Source organism: Scomber scombrus, chromosome 15, assembly GCF_963691925.1.
Source record: "Scomber scombrus chromosome 15, fScoSco1.1, whole genome shotgun sequence".
Lineage (NCBI taxonomy): Eukaryota > Metazoa > Chordata > Actinopteri > Scombriformes > Scombridae > Scomber > Scomber scombrus.
Window position 1 is genome coordinate 20,691,430 of NC_084984.1, and position 15,426 is coordinate 20,706,855.

General features: G+C 37.8%; 2 protein-coding genes across 2 annotated transcripts in view; one reads left to right on the forward strand and one right to left on the reverse strand.

Annotated features, from left to right (window-relative positions):
• The window catches only part of musk (muscle, skeletal, receptor tyrosine kinase), a 38,136-nt gene extending 34,397 nt beyond the window's left edge, over positions 1-3,739 (forward strand). The window contains exon 17 of the mRNA XM_062435123.1: positions 3,045-3,739. Coding sequence (XP_062291107.1) covers positions 3,045-3,739 — 695 coding nt within the window. The remainder of the gene's footprint in view (positions 1-3,044) is intronic.
• A 10,993-nt stretch (positions 3,740-14,732) lies between these two features.
• lpar1 (lysophosphatidic acid receptor 1) overlaps positions 14,733-15,426 on the reverse strand; it is a 28,385-nt gene continuing 27,691 nt past the window's right edge. Inside the window, exon 3 of the mRNA XM_062434692.1 lies at positions 14,733-15,157. Within this exon, the coding sequence (XP_062290676.1) occupies positions 14,832-15,157 (326 nt within the window). The 3' untranslated portion in view covers positions 14,733-14,831. The remainder of the gene's footprint in view (positions 15,158-15,426) is intronic.

Genomic DNA, 15,426 nt, shown 5'->3' on the forward strand with positions numbered 1-15,426 from the left:
AGAGAGAGAGAAAAAAATAAATGAAACAGCTTGAGATAAAGAAAATGTGGAACAAAACAGAAAAGGATGTAGACGGCATGTAGTGGACATGATACGTCTGTTCCACTTACATGTGGTAAAAAAAAGGAACCACTATGTTATCAAATCCAGGACTCTGGCCAGATCACTACTGTAGGTGGATACAGTACTTTAGTCAAATATGCACTCTGTACTGAACAGGATGTTCCCTACTTGGCTTATTTTCCACCCATCATTTTTGCAAATTGAGCAGTTTGCCAGAGATCTGCAATTCAATCTTTTTATTTTTATTTGGTATCCCAACAATATTATACAATCATCAAGGTTTTATCGTTATGTTCAGGCAAAGCTAAATACTAGTCGTGGTAAGTAAAGTATGGTGAAGTTTAGGCAATAAAACATTTGAATTTAGGGGCATTTCAGCATATAAATAAACCCCATCAGCGACACAAAAAGTATTATTTTAGATTATTGTTTGAACTAAATGAGGAGGAAAGATTTAAAAAATGATATATGATGAAATACATTATCTTAGTGGCTCTTATAAAAACAACCAAAGAGTTTCCTCTAAGAAAGTGAAATAATCATGTGAATTAAAGAGGTATTTAATTAATTCTTGCTTTTTAAGCTTCAATAAACTTACTGCAATTCTCTTGAATTAAATCAATTGCTTTTGCTCTATTACACTGTAGTACTATAAAACCCCTAGAGATACAGATAGGACTGTTTGCCGGTAAACAAATGCCTGACAAATGCCTTTGTTGGACTGAGTAAAATAAATGTCCTCTATAAAACCTTATGTACACTAATACAGGCTTGTCTAATCTAATACAAACAGTTTTCATCCAAATATACTTCCAGGAAGATACAGATATACAACATAGTCTGTTTGGTGCTGTCAGTGAGTAAACAGAGCCATAGTCACTGGCTGCCCTGAAAGAGGCATGTTTACTTTGGTCCAGTTTACGGCCCCAGCGGTTGTGAAATGTTTTTAAATCAACATTCACTGTAGCAGAAAGAAATGCAATTTTTCAGAAGTGTGTCAAACTACAGTATCTTGTACTTTTCGCAGTTTTGAGTGACATTTGTTTTTTTGATGACTCATCTGGAGAATGACACACTTAACGCCAGAGTCTCTGATTCACATGAAACCAGAGTTGATTAGATAATTTCCTTGCCCTCTAATTATCCTTTGGGCTAATAATAAACTGTAAGTCATGTGTCAAAATACATGCATCATCTATAACATGGATGTGTCAAGATTAGAGATGCCATATGTTTGCATGTGTTCATTATTTTGTTGCGTGTGCAAGATGAGGCCTCCCTGTTCTGTATATTTAGCGATTGAGCGAAACATTTTAATCCCGCGACTGACCTTCAGTCAAGGCTGCTACTGTTGAGCTGCAGTCCTAATTGTGGACATCACCCCCACTGCCTCCCCCAACACACACACACACACACACACACACACACACACACACACACACACACACACACACACACACACACACACACACACACACACACACACACACACACACACACACTCTCGGGGGAGCTGTCGCTCTCTGTGACCCACAGGACATAAACTAACTGTGCATGAACTCCAAGCATCCTCTTCTTCTTGACAGAAGTTCCATGCTGCCATGTTGTTGTTGCAATTCTTGTGTTGACTTAATGAGTGAAGCAGTCCATCAAATGGAAATATTCTAGATGTGTTGTGCCTCATTTTTGAATGCATTTCCACAAAGTCCAGCTGGATATATGGGACACTTTGGGAACTCCATTAAAATTCAGCTTGACAAGACTTTGAACAGGGTTGGAGCATAGTTTTAAAGAGTTTATAATAACTGATATCTTAGCAGGGTTAAAGAGAAGACATGTATATTTTCTTTCTTGCTGTCAATCTGGAGATAAAGAATTTTCCTACAGAACTATAAAAGTAATCATACAGTGTTTTGAAATGCCAGAATGTTGCGAATGCCAGGTTACATGAATGGCACATGTACAACTTATACAGGGGCAGCTGGGGCTCTGCACAGTCTTAACAGTATGTGCTCTAATTCTACTAAGCAGCACACTTTGCAAAAGGCATTCACATGAATGCATTAATAAACCAGCAGACAGCCGCTCTTTTATAGAGGTAAAGTAAATAAGTAGTAAATAAAGTAGAATGGATTTGTTGAGTGTAAACGTATGACAGCCCTAGACATAGTCTCCAATTTGCTTATACACCCAGCAACTACATTTCTGTCCTTGAAAAGATGAGGTAAATTCTTGATCATGCAAATACGCCTTTAGGATTCGTCAAGTTATTGTTTGGTGCATTCCATGTAGTTATGGCTGTGAAAGACTTCATTGAGGTTTTCAGGCAGACTCACATTAGTTAAAATATAAACTACTGCACAAATTAATCAATGGTAGTTTTAAAAGTAAAATGTCAAAACACTTTCCATTCCATATCAGGGATAAAAACAAGTCAGTTTTCTGTACTAGCCCTCACTGCCAACTATACACCATTCCAGAAACCTAAGTGTTATTTGTGAGTTCTCTTAATCACAACTCACAGGGAAATGCAGCCACAATCATACCACTTGCAATTTTAGAAATGCTTTTTAACTGAACGTGTCTTCCCACAGCATAGACAGGCTCAGACGAACATAAAGTGGATTTAGAAATATACAGATTTACATCACAGAGCTGCTAATGTCTGACTGTACTTCCACTATGTGTGAGAGTTTATTTTTGAGCATGCACACGTCACAGATGGTTTTGTCTGTGTTTATGTCTGGTCTGAATATTTATTTGCCTTTTACAGTGAATGAGCTCACTATATGATTTACAACAGAAGAAAAAAACACACTTGATCCAGTGTAGTTTAATGATGTGTTTATGCGAATGAGTATAAGTGTTTGTCCTCTCAGACCTCTGGTCTCTTGGTGGGAGACTACACAACTCACAAGCCCACTTACATGATCTGTATCATATATCCTAAAATAACATCATCTGTATGCTGTTTTCCCCAGGTGTGTGTGCAGTGGGAAAACCCATGTGCCTGATGTTTGAATACATGGCCCAAGGTGACCTCAATGAGTTCCTGCGTCGTCGATCTCCAACCCAATCAGTGCGCACCCTGAGCCGTGCCAGCCTATCGGGTCGCAGTTTCTCTTCTGAGATAGAGGCCGGACCTCTCTCCTGTTCAGAGCAGTTGTCCATTTCCAAACAGATTGCTGCAGGAATGGCCTACCTATCGGAGCGCAAGTTTGTTCACCGTGACCTTGCAACCCGGAACTGCCTGGTTGGGGAGGAAATGGTGGTGAAAATCGCAGACTTCGGCCTCTCCAGAAACATATACTCAGCTGATTACTATAAAGCCAATGAGAATGATGCCATCCCTATTCGTTGGATGCCTCCAGAGTCTATTTTCTATAACCGCTACACCACTGAATCAGATGTGTGGGCCTATGGCGTGGTCTTATGGGAGATTTTCTCCCATGGGATGCAGCCGTACTACGGCATGGGTCATGAGGAAGTTATTTACTATGTGAGGGACGGTCACATACTCTCCTGCCCTGAGAACTGTCCCCTGGAGCTGTACAATCTGATGAGGCTTTGTTGGAGCACACACCCATCAGATAGGCCCAGCTTCAGTAGTATACATCGAATACTGGAGCGGATGCATCAAAACACACTAAACACTGACACTGAGCCTGACTGCTAACATGGGAAAAATGGTTTACTTGTGCAAAGAACCATTGCGTTATGATGTTCCGCCTCAGCTGAACCCTGATACTGAGCCCAAGCATACAAAGAATACTCAGATAGTGAAGACTCAGAAGACTCAAACTGGTACTCCTACTGAACCTTTTTGTATAATCTTGACCAGCAGTGCTCTTCAGAAAGGTCCGTTAGTAAATGCATGCATGAACAGACATGAACCCTAAACCCCAGAACCATAACATTTTAAGACTTTAAGCCAGTAACCAAGCAGATATACCCAGATATACCATATTTGAGAACTATCTTAATGTGTACATGTTGAATTTTTTTCTTCTTCATTTTTAGGTTTTCAAGCAGTTTTGGCAAATATGACAATGCAATTTATTTGTCCCGGAGGGAGGTGGTACAGAATGTGGAATGTCATTCACTTAGTTAGTGCAATGTTGACATAGATAACACTTCGTAGTGCCTACTTTTTAAAGGCTACCTTGCTTGTTATAGTCACCTTTAGCTAATTCCACAGTGGCACACAATCACTTTAAACTATAAACAGTTGATTGTTTTAAGTTGCTATTCCATATTTGGGCATTATTGTTTTACTTTTTTGATTTCTTTGTCATAATGTTGTAAATGTTTTGTTGTAGTTAATTTCACTTATTTTTGACAGTGTTTGACACACAAAGTTTGGCATAACAAGTAGAACTACATTGATAAAAATCTGTATAAAGGTCATTAATGAATTATTGTCATCTCTAATGAAGTCTGTCACTGAAATACAGATTTGTTTAAATTTAACTGTGCAGAACCTCATTAACAGGATTCATTCTCAATGCCTTATAATAAACTCTTTACAAAGTGAAGAATGGCCAGAATGTTCTCAGTCTGGAAACAAATATCTTCATGCTGAATGAATACATCTTTAATTGGTTCTCACAGATATAGAAACTCAGCTGTGTTTAATTATATTAGTGTTTGATTATTACACAATTTGACTTCAGCATTACTAACATCTGTGTCGTCAATCTTTTGTCATTACTCAACATAGTTTTTGTTTTGTAAATGTATTTAATTAAGAGATTAATATCAAATGGAAAAAATGTCTTTGATGTTAACACAGATGCATTTCAGATGAATTATGGTTGATTTCTTCTAAAATGTCTGATGTTACTTTTTTGTTATTTGTTACATTACATAAACAGTAAACATTTTTGCTATATTTACTATCCATTAAGTATAATAGTTATTTGTAGTTATTTGCTTGCAAATAAACAAAATTACTGAACACATTTGTATTTCAAATCTGGGAGAAAATTAATTAGCATGTTTTGTTGCACAAGGTGTGCATGCATCCTGTAAGCTGAGTAGATGTTTTAAATCTTGGAAATATAGATGGTATCAAGGAAAAATATGTAGCATCTGCTCATCTGACCAAGGCTTCTCTGTAAAACTGGTGCAGCAGCTGGATAAAGTTGGTGTGATTTAAATCGAGTCATGTTACTTACTATATTGATAATAAGAGCAAATTATTATCTTACTTGCCCTGTTCTGTTCAGCCCAGACTGTAGGCACATAGACCAGCATCACCATTCCTGAGCCCTACTTGTGCCAAAATCAGGCCTGTCATAATTCGCACAAGTGACTTTCCGCAGCTCATAAAAAATAAATGGAAGGCAGTGGCCCCACCTAGACTTCTGTGTCTGGTGTGGGTTTATGGTGAGAGAGCGGAACAGCAGTTAAAAAAGCCACATCAACATACAACACAGCCCACAGCAAATGACACGTGCCCAGAAACTTCCTAAGTATTACAGTATTTTAAAGCCAGTGTCAGTGCAAATTGAGACTTGAATGGAGAAATGAAGAGTCACTGCAGATAATACAAAATCTTTAAACATTTTTGCTAATTAAAGATGGTGAGAGCTCATATTATACTTCTTTTTCTATCTTCTTCTAAAACTTAATTTTAAATCTTTCATTTTTTGAGCACAGTTTTCCACAAATACTGTTCCATAAAAAACCCCTACCCACCCACCCTTAAAGAAATGCACAATGCATTTTACCATGTGGATGTTGCAGTGTTATTACTCACCACAAGAGGGATCAAAGTGGTCAACTGCATAGGAAGCCACATGAGTCATTTTTAGAGTGAATTTCTGTGTCATGCATGAATGTGTGACACATATTGGTGAGGGTTTGGATACTTTTGTGATTGTTTCTGTGTTGGTTTCCAATGCATGAGTGTGTGTATGTGAGTTTTATTGAGGACATCTAAATGTGCTTGTATATCTGTGTGTTGGTGTGTGTGCGTTACAGATGTCCAGTGTAAACTGTTTAGAGTAGGCAGCATGGGGTTTGGCCTTGGACTGGTCCTTCCTCTTCTCCTTGATCTAAACTGTGGATCAGACTGTCTCACTCCCACTTCCTTCTGTGTTCTTCCCTCTCTGCACCTTTCATCTCCTATTCATTTAATCTTTTCTTTCTTTCTCTTCCTTTGCTTACCTCTCCTCTCCTTCTCTCTTGAGGTTTTTTCCACAACCCTACCACTTTCCAGTGGTAAAGTTGTGTTGCAGTTGGGGCACCTGAATTAGTGAGTTAGGATGTAAGGCCTAATGTGTACCATTAACTGTTCTCAATCAGGATTGACAATTTTGTGACCACTACATTAAGTCTCTTTGATCCTTGGGTGACCCTGAAATCAACTTAGCCCATCATTATGAAGGACTTAATTCTACTTGGAGGAGAACAGAAGTGAACCACAACATCACAATAAGTATCAAATATATTTTAACAACGGCCCTAAAGAACAGAATCTGTGGCCTTCTGCTTGGGAGAAGCATGAAGGTTATGTCTCACCTTCATGCTTCTCCCAAGCAGAAGGCCACAGATTTAAACCAGATTGAATCCAGGACATTCATAGGGTAAGGCAACAGGCCCCTGAACCACTAACATGCTAATGTTTAGAAGGTATGTTTTACCATGTCAACCCTCTTACTTTACTGTGTTAGCATGCTAAACAAAATCAAACAAAAACAAAAAGTAAAGCTAGGCTGATGGCAATGTAATTACCTTTGCATGTATTTTATCATGAACTCATAACCATAGAATTTGGACAAATTAACAATATGAGTTGATGATGGTGGTAGATGAAAATTAACGTGATCAAAAATGTAGGCCTATTACTTTTTTTAATTACACAGGTGGTTGTTCAGACATTTCACTCAAAGCCACAAATGGCCACCTCATGGTGGCAAAAGAAAATAAGTCTTTATTGGTTTCGTCTTCTAAAAGTTTGGCATCCATCCAATAGTTGTCCAACTGACTGACCGCCAGCCAATGCTAGCCATACTAGAGCCATGCTGCTAGTATGGCTAGTTAAGACTAAAGCCATGCATTTGGCTCAAGGCTGTACATGTGCAGAGGTACTTTGAACTACATGCCAACAATTCTCACAGTGACAATTAATGTTAATGCTAAGCAGGCAACATGTTTACCAAGTTCACAGTCGTTTTGTTTCACAAGTTAGCATAAAAATTGAAAATTGGCACAAAGTACAGAGGCAAAGTGTTAGACAAATTAAAATTTTGATCTGATGATGGCGGTAGATGACAAATCAGGCTGAAAGTTCACCTTGAATGGGACATTAATGAATGTGTCAATTTCCATGGCAATCCATTTAATGGTCGTCAAGGTATTTCGCCCAAAACCAGAAATGTGACCTTCATGGTGGCAATATTGGAAATCAGAATACATCATCTGGGAACTATAATTCTGTATTACTTTTACGCCAATCCAACCATGTTGCAGTACTTCACTGGATAAGAGAAAACTCTGACCTGCAGATAATGCTGGAGGAAAGAAGAGATCATCAAAGTTATTTGGATTCATCATCTGGGAACTATAAACGTCTGTAACAAGTTTTCATGGCAGTCCATCCAATATATATTTCACTATAAACCAAGATGATCAACCTCATGGTGTCGCTATAGGAAAAGTCAGGCGATCACCAAAGTTTGAGGGAATCGTCCTCTGGGTATTATAAACTAAATATGGTAAGCCATCTCATAGTTGTTCAGGTATTTAAGTCCAGACCAAAATGGTGGTTTCCATTAGCATGACTCTTTTCTGGTCATTGAAATAACCTTGTTCTTGCTTTACAGTTTTCATTCATTCCTCACTTTCTTTCTCTCGTCACCTCCTTCCCTTGCTCTTGTTGTTCCATGTCCCCCTTTCCATTATTTACTCACTCTCCATCACCACTGTTTCCTTTCTTATCTTCTTATCTGTATTTGCAGTCAATTCCTTCTCCCTGTCTCCATTTGCTCTTTCTCCACCTCCTGTCCTCATCACTTTTGTTAAATTGTTGTAGTTAAAATGTAGCATTACAAAGCCAGCTGCAGATACTGGGAAGTAACACTCAGTCGCAGCAAATTAACGCAATTTCCCAACAAAAGTTTTATCTGAATGGACTCTCTAACCTTCCTGCCAAGTTTATAGCAGTTCCCAATATTTGGAGACCAGAGGTTTGTTCCACCATGAAAAATCACTTCCTGTTTTGTCATGATAATCTCCTTTGATTCAGTACATCTTCGCTGTTCAGAAACTTGATAATGTTTCAGAGGAAGTTGGATGTGTTTCATGTGTTGAAATTTTCTGAATGGTTCAACAGAAGTGATTCAGTTTCTAGATGTCTTGGCATATTAGCAGCTCAGCTTTCAATGTCATGTTGACTTTTCCATGTATCATAAATTTTTCTGGCAATAGGACTGCTGATTCTGTCAATTCAGATAATTAGCTTGAGCCACACATGCAGTTGGACATTTGACCAAGGACACATAATTGTCAGTCAGTCTGGAAATTGTGCTGCGAATCATGGAAAGTGTCTTTATTGACATTGTGATGAAGATGTGACATCCCACTCAATCAGCAGCAGTACAGAGGAACTTCCTCTGTGGCCGCATTGGCTCTGATTGGCCCATCGCAGGGAGCAACAGGAAGTAGTGAGACATATATCAGTCAACTGGAGGCTAGCACTCCAAAGATGTGGAACAATAAACACACACACACACACACACACACACACACACACACACACACACACACACACACACACACACACACACACACACACACACACACACACACACACACACAGACAAACACACACATTACTTTATTTCCCATGAAACCATTTGATGGCTGTTGTTAGGGCAACTATTCAATTCACACGACATACACTGTAGTGGCCCTGACCGCTCTTAAGGCGTCTACACAGGTTTTTAATTTTCAGAACAAGGTCAATTTTTGTGAGCTTTCACACTGCAAATAAAGGCATCAACTAATCACATGTGAAGTGGTCATCATGTCTCAACTTCTAATGACAATGGTGGTTGTGTTTCTCATCAACCTGTCCTTATTATTATTATTTTTTAACGCTGTCTATTTCAGTCACGTTTAGTGATGCGTAATCTTTACAGCAGTCAGCCTGGTGAAGGCAGTTTGTCTGCAGTTCAGAGATCATCAAAACCGGATGATGTTGAATCCATCCTTTTTTTCTGAAGAATGAGCTGTCATAACTTCTTTTGCAAATTTATGTTTGTTTCAATTTCATATCACTGCTGATTTGAATAGGTTTATTGGGAAATACTCACAGGGGAGTATGTCTTTGTATTTACTTAGTTAGGTTTGTATATACAACATTATTTTACTACTAGTTCTATTCAGTTTTGTTTTTTTGTTTACTGAAGTCTTTTTTTGACAACTTCAATGTCATGTCATTACTCTCATTATTTGTCATCTTTTTGTGTTAAAACGAGATTTAAAAAAGTGTTTAATATCAATTTAGTCAGCTACTTACACGGGTTTCTGCTGTCTGTTTGAAATGTTTGAACACCCTCAAGGTCTATCGATTGTTAGGTCTAGCCAAAAAAAAAAAATATTCCCAAAACCCTGAATGTTATGAAGCTTATATTATCAGTGCATCTGTTCATGACCCTGTGTTTCCCGTCATTTGCTATTACTTGCTTTTTGGATGTCACAGAAACAAAAACACTGATGGATAACAGAACGCTACACTAGAACTACAAGGCTAAACATGTAAGATAAAGTAACACCCTTAAATACATCATGCTGTCAATAAACTAAATGCCAGTATCAAGTATTCTTTGAATGTCTATTTTTAGCTGTGTTTATTTCAGCAAGAGCAAATTTAATGCAAAAAAAACAATTTTAAAAATAAAAAATAACACCACCACCACAAAAAAATCAGGCTTTTTTTTTTTTTATTGTTGCTGGGATATCAACACTATGCTTCTGGTTGGACATTCATTGATATTGGCCCCTACAGTAAAGATAGTATGGAAATCACATTAATGTCTGTGTAACGATTACTTTCTACAAACTACTGATATATGATTTGTTAAGTCTGAGGCAAATTGGCAACATTCTCCGAAAGCATTTTAAAGCATTGTTTCATTTTGGAAGAACAAGATATTTCAGATTTTAGGAAGATCAGTCAATGTTCCTAATAATGCACATATAGTATCATCATTTTGCATATATAACAGTTCTGGTATTGAAACAAAGGCATTTTGTAAGCGCGACACACACCAGCTGTGTCATGTAACACTGTCGAGGCAAAAGAAGAAGTAGTGTGGGTACAGTACCCGGGATGTGCCAATGTGGTGAGCAAGTGTGCCAGTGTGCAGACTTACATAGAAAAATAATGGGTGTGGGTACTTCATCATATGCCTCCAGTGTGTGTTGCCCTCAAGAATGCATTTCTTTGTTGTGTGTTGTGTCCAGAAAGTTCAACTCCTTGTTGAACAAAAAGTCTAATTTAAAAATGTTTGAAAAATGTGTTTATTGTTATTAAACCATAATATATCAACTGAATTTATGCATTTGTACCAGATTAGCATTTTTTGAGGCCGTGTTGTGTATCTTTACTATCTTTTATCTGTGGTAAAATCTCACTACAAAAGAGAAATATCATTCTGACACTGACATTTGCTCTACTAATAAAGCAACTGTAAGACAATGTTAGCAACAGACAAGCTTAAGGAGAAGTGGAAGGCACTGCACACATGGATATCTAGTTCTGGGTCACAAACAAGTTAATAACTGTAATAGTGTCTACAGGAAATTCATTAATCAGGGTCACAATACAAAAGAGCCCATGGCATAATAACCATCAACAAAATCCTACAGTACATTTAGACAGAGTATAACACAGTTAAATTTACAAACACAAAAACATTTTCCCTTTGTTGATTAACTTTGAATAATATATTTTATATACATACATACTGTACAGATATACTTACACTGGTATACAAAGAGTGACACACTGGTAAACAAAGACATACACAGACAGAGAATTTAGTTGGTTTGCTATATAACCTGAATCAATATTTTGTTAGGAAAACGGTTACAGTGAATGTAAAATATGGAGGCTTGGGTCCAGAGCCTTACACTGGTGGTCAATAAAACAATGAGTGGTACACTGCTGCCACTACTTGTGAGGTCAGCCATATACACAATATATATACGTATAACACATTTGGGAACAACCAAGGTGGACTTTGGTCTACTATGCTAACTATACTAACTTGGAGTAAGTAAACTTCAAGTTAGCGTTGTTTCAGTTGGATGTTTGAGCTTCACTGTGCAGAATTAAGTATATGGGAGTTTGACCCTAAAAGTCTGTTTTCACATTCATCTGCTGAAAGTGGAAAATTTTCTTTGAGCTCACTGATAATCTGAGTTTAAGGCAATCATGATTGTTGACCTCACAACTAGTTTGACGCCAATCACAGTCCAGTATACAGAGAGTGATATGGAAATGTGAAGCCTCCAGTGCACATATACTTAGAAGGGACATTTCAGTGAAGAAGCAAGCAGTTAAAGATTTGTAATGAAAAATATTTGCATATTCATAGATTCTGGGTTTTTCAGCTTTTTTGTGGAAAAAAACCTACACGACTATTTGTTATTCCAAGCAGATGGATTTTATGTCTTAAAACATGATTGGATGGGATCTTTGAATGAAGTTCAACTGTTGGAATATACTTGCCTCAGAATTTAGAGTTTTCTAGGCTTGTTAATTTTTTACAGTGTAGAGGCACAACTAGGAGATTAAAATGCCAAAAAATATTGAGGTGGCCTTGAACATAACACTTCACTCCACACATGTAGCAGGATGATAAATGTCTGATGCAGGGTGATACTGAAAAAGAATCCAAACTCTCTAATCTTTCTCTGGATTAAAAAAACAATGTACTTCATACAAAAAACTGCTGACTTCATTTTAACACTGCAGTTTAAATCTTTGACAAACTTCTTCTTTCCTGGAAAACAGTTGACTGTATTTTTGGCTGTGATTCTCACTTTTCTGTCAGCTGTTGGGAGTTTTGTCTATTTATTTTGGCCACAAAGTGTTTTGATTCAAGTCACGAGAAAATGTCCAGCGGGAAATTTTTAACAATGAACGTCATCGTATCGCCATGCTGACTCCCATGCTGGCACACCATCACAAGTTAATAGCAGGAGTCAGGGGGTGCACTTGTGGAAAAGAAACACCACCACGCATCGGCTAAACTCTGGCTTGTCTCTCACTAAGTCAGTGTAAAAAAGACTACTAGACCTTTGAGTATTATCATCAGAGTAAACTGCAATATGTCATTGTTGTCAGTACAGGTTTAAGAAAGGAGTGACTACCAAAAATGGGCATTATTTTGGATTGGACATCTGTATTACTTCATGTCACCAATAACACTGTCACAACAAAAATGTGTTCATATCATTCAGTTTCTTTTGTACCACTTAGCTTAGCTTTACAGTTTGTTAACGCCAAGCAGACTCATCACACTGGTACCATAGGTGTGAACTTCATGAGTCCCTCCCAGTGAAGTAACTGAGCAAAATGGTCATTTTCTCAAATACTGTCATGAACATTGAAGTTTAAGATTTTTTGAGTTTTAGTAAACGTTTGTTAGACTCTGATGCTGAAATGGCACCCTGAGTTCAAGACAGTAAGCAGAGCCACAGATTCCTGGCTAAGTTTTGTTAAAGCTCTGTCACACCACCATTAAAAACTGATACATTTTGGACCAAGATCAATCAATTGAAGCGGAACCATCATGATCAGTACGCTTGTAAAGGCGAAGGAAATCCAAAGTTCAACTCTGGTGAACGCTGGCAAGTTGTTGAGCAAAATTCTGTAGTGAAGCTGGATTTTTAGCGATTAGCTTCATAACAAGCTGCTCCAAGTTAAAACTACCACACTAGCTTGGTCTTTGGCTCTGCCCACTGGTTTGAAACTCAATCAGTGACAACAGTGCAGGTGAATGTTTCGCAGACTAAACTGTTAATATCAGCTACTGTATCATTCATAGCAAAATAGTTCGTAAACTACATATATATACTACATGTTATTATGGTGTGTTTCATCTTAATGTTCATTGTGAAAAGAAGGAATGACCCACCCTATCATCCTACCTGATCATATATCAATTCTGTTTTTTTTAATAATTCTACTCGTACAAAATGTCATTCCTGGACTCTACTGGATCCACTGGAATACTGGTTATTCTTTCACATTCACTTAACCTCTCCATACCCCTTTTCTTAGTCAGCCTCACAAGCAGAGACACTAGATAAAACTGCAAGAGGCAGACAGCTCAGCACATTTCATGTCCCGATCTGAAGTCTGTTAACGCTCACCAGATATGACCTTCACCTTGTCTCCACATAACACTGTAGCACAGAGCCTGCTCTAAATCCGCAAACATCCTCCTCCCCTTTTTGGTAAGATCCCTGGAACAACTTGTCTTTTATTCTTTGGAGGGGATAAACAACTCTGAATTTCTTGCAGATCTCGGGCCTTTCATTGAGTTGGATGAAAAGAAAAAGCTGTTGGGAAATGTTTTAGTAGGAGAAGATGGTCCGTAGAAGAATGAACCCTCAAAGTATTTCGCTCATAAGGTCACTTGTCATTAAAAGGCAAATTACTATCTATTATCTATCTACTGAAGAAACTGATAGTGACTCTGGTTACATTAACACTGGGTTGATTTCAAATTGGTTGTAACAGTTTTGCAGTATTTTTTGAAAGCTGCTAAACATGTAAAGAATCTGTATAGTAATATATATAAAGTCCCTCCACTGTTCTTCTCATTACTTCATTTGGATATTTGAACCTCACTGTAATAATAATGTACTGTATGTGTATTATATAGATCTTTAAACATGTCTGGATGGGATCTTTAAAGGATGTCCAATTAGTTTTCACTTTGAAGTATATATTTAAAAAAAAAAAAAAAAATGTTTTAAAAAGCCCTGGAGGTCCAAACACTATCAGAAGGCTTTGATGCTCCACAAGGTCATTTCAATTAAAGCTGCAACAGATAACTTTTTTATCTATTAACATTCAGTTACAGGTTATAAGCATGAAGCGGCATGTTTGGTGGGCTTATAATCTCCTGTGTTAGTTTGACTTTCCTGAGATTTGATGTCTTTCTTCTCAAACGTAAACATAAAAGAAAGAATAGTGCCTTAAATCCGGGTTCAGACCCAAAAGGATGCAACTAATAAAAAAGAGTTCTCATATGGTGTGAGGGTAACTTTGATGTTAGTGTAACTTTGTATGTATAAAACATGTACTGCATGTATGATGTTTTTGAGAATAAGAATCATGGAGAAAATATCCAAAATTCACAACTACAGGATACAAAGTTAGTGTACACTGGAGAAAGAAGATGGGTTATACTGGCATTACCTTATTTTCACAGATTACTTTTAAATAGTTCATATCAGCATCGCCCATGACGACACATTTAACGCAAATAGAAAATAATAAAAAACTAAACAAAAATACTAACAGCCTATCAGAGTCCTTGAAGATCTGACTCCCACCCTTTTCTTTCTCCACACTGAGAGAAAGTGTTTTCATCTTTATCGTTCTTCATAGTTGCTATCCTCTTCTTCATTGTGATCCCATCCTTTTCTTTAGTTTATATCATGTTTACAGTTCCTCTTGACCTTCATGTACAGCCGTTCACCTCCTCTCAGTCAATATCCCCTGCATCTCCAGCCCTCTTTTATACCACTGAGTGTTCATTGTGGTGGTGGTGGTGATGGTGGTGCATACCACTGCTCAGCACCGTGTGGTTGATGGACGACGCCGATCGATCAGATCCCTCTGCTGCCGTCCCATTGACGTTCTCCTGCCGCTGGCAGCACAGGATCTGCCTGAAGGTGGCGCTCATCTCCTTGTCACGGTAGGAGTAGATGATGGGGTTCATGGCTGAGTTGAACTCGGCGAGAAGCAGGAAGAACTTTTCAAAGGTAAGGACGTTGCAGTTGGCGCAGAAGACGTCGAGGAGGAGGATGACCAGGCCGGGAGTCCAGCAGATTATGAAGGCACCTGAGGGAACACAAAAAGAGAGGGAAAAAAAGTTAAACACGGTGCATAGAAAATTATATAAATATATAAAATTGTTTGTTTTTTTATCAAAGGAAAATGAAGATAACGATGAATGTCATTTTTTAATGTTTCATGTGAAAAAAATCACAACACGTTTCAATGTATACATAGAGAAAGAATCTTATAATTAGCTTTTTGCCTGTTTCTTGTTACTATAGCTAGTCAATGATCAAGCTAAAAAAATGTGATTGATTAAAGATTGAAGACAT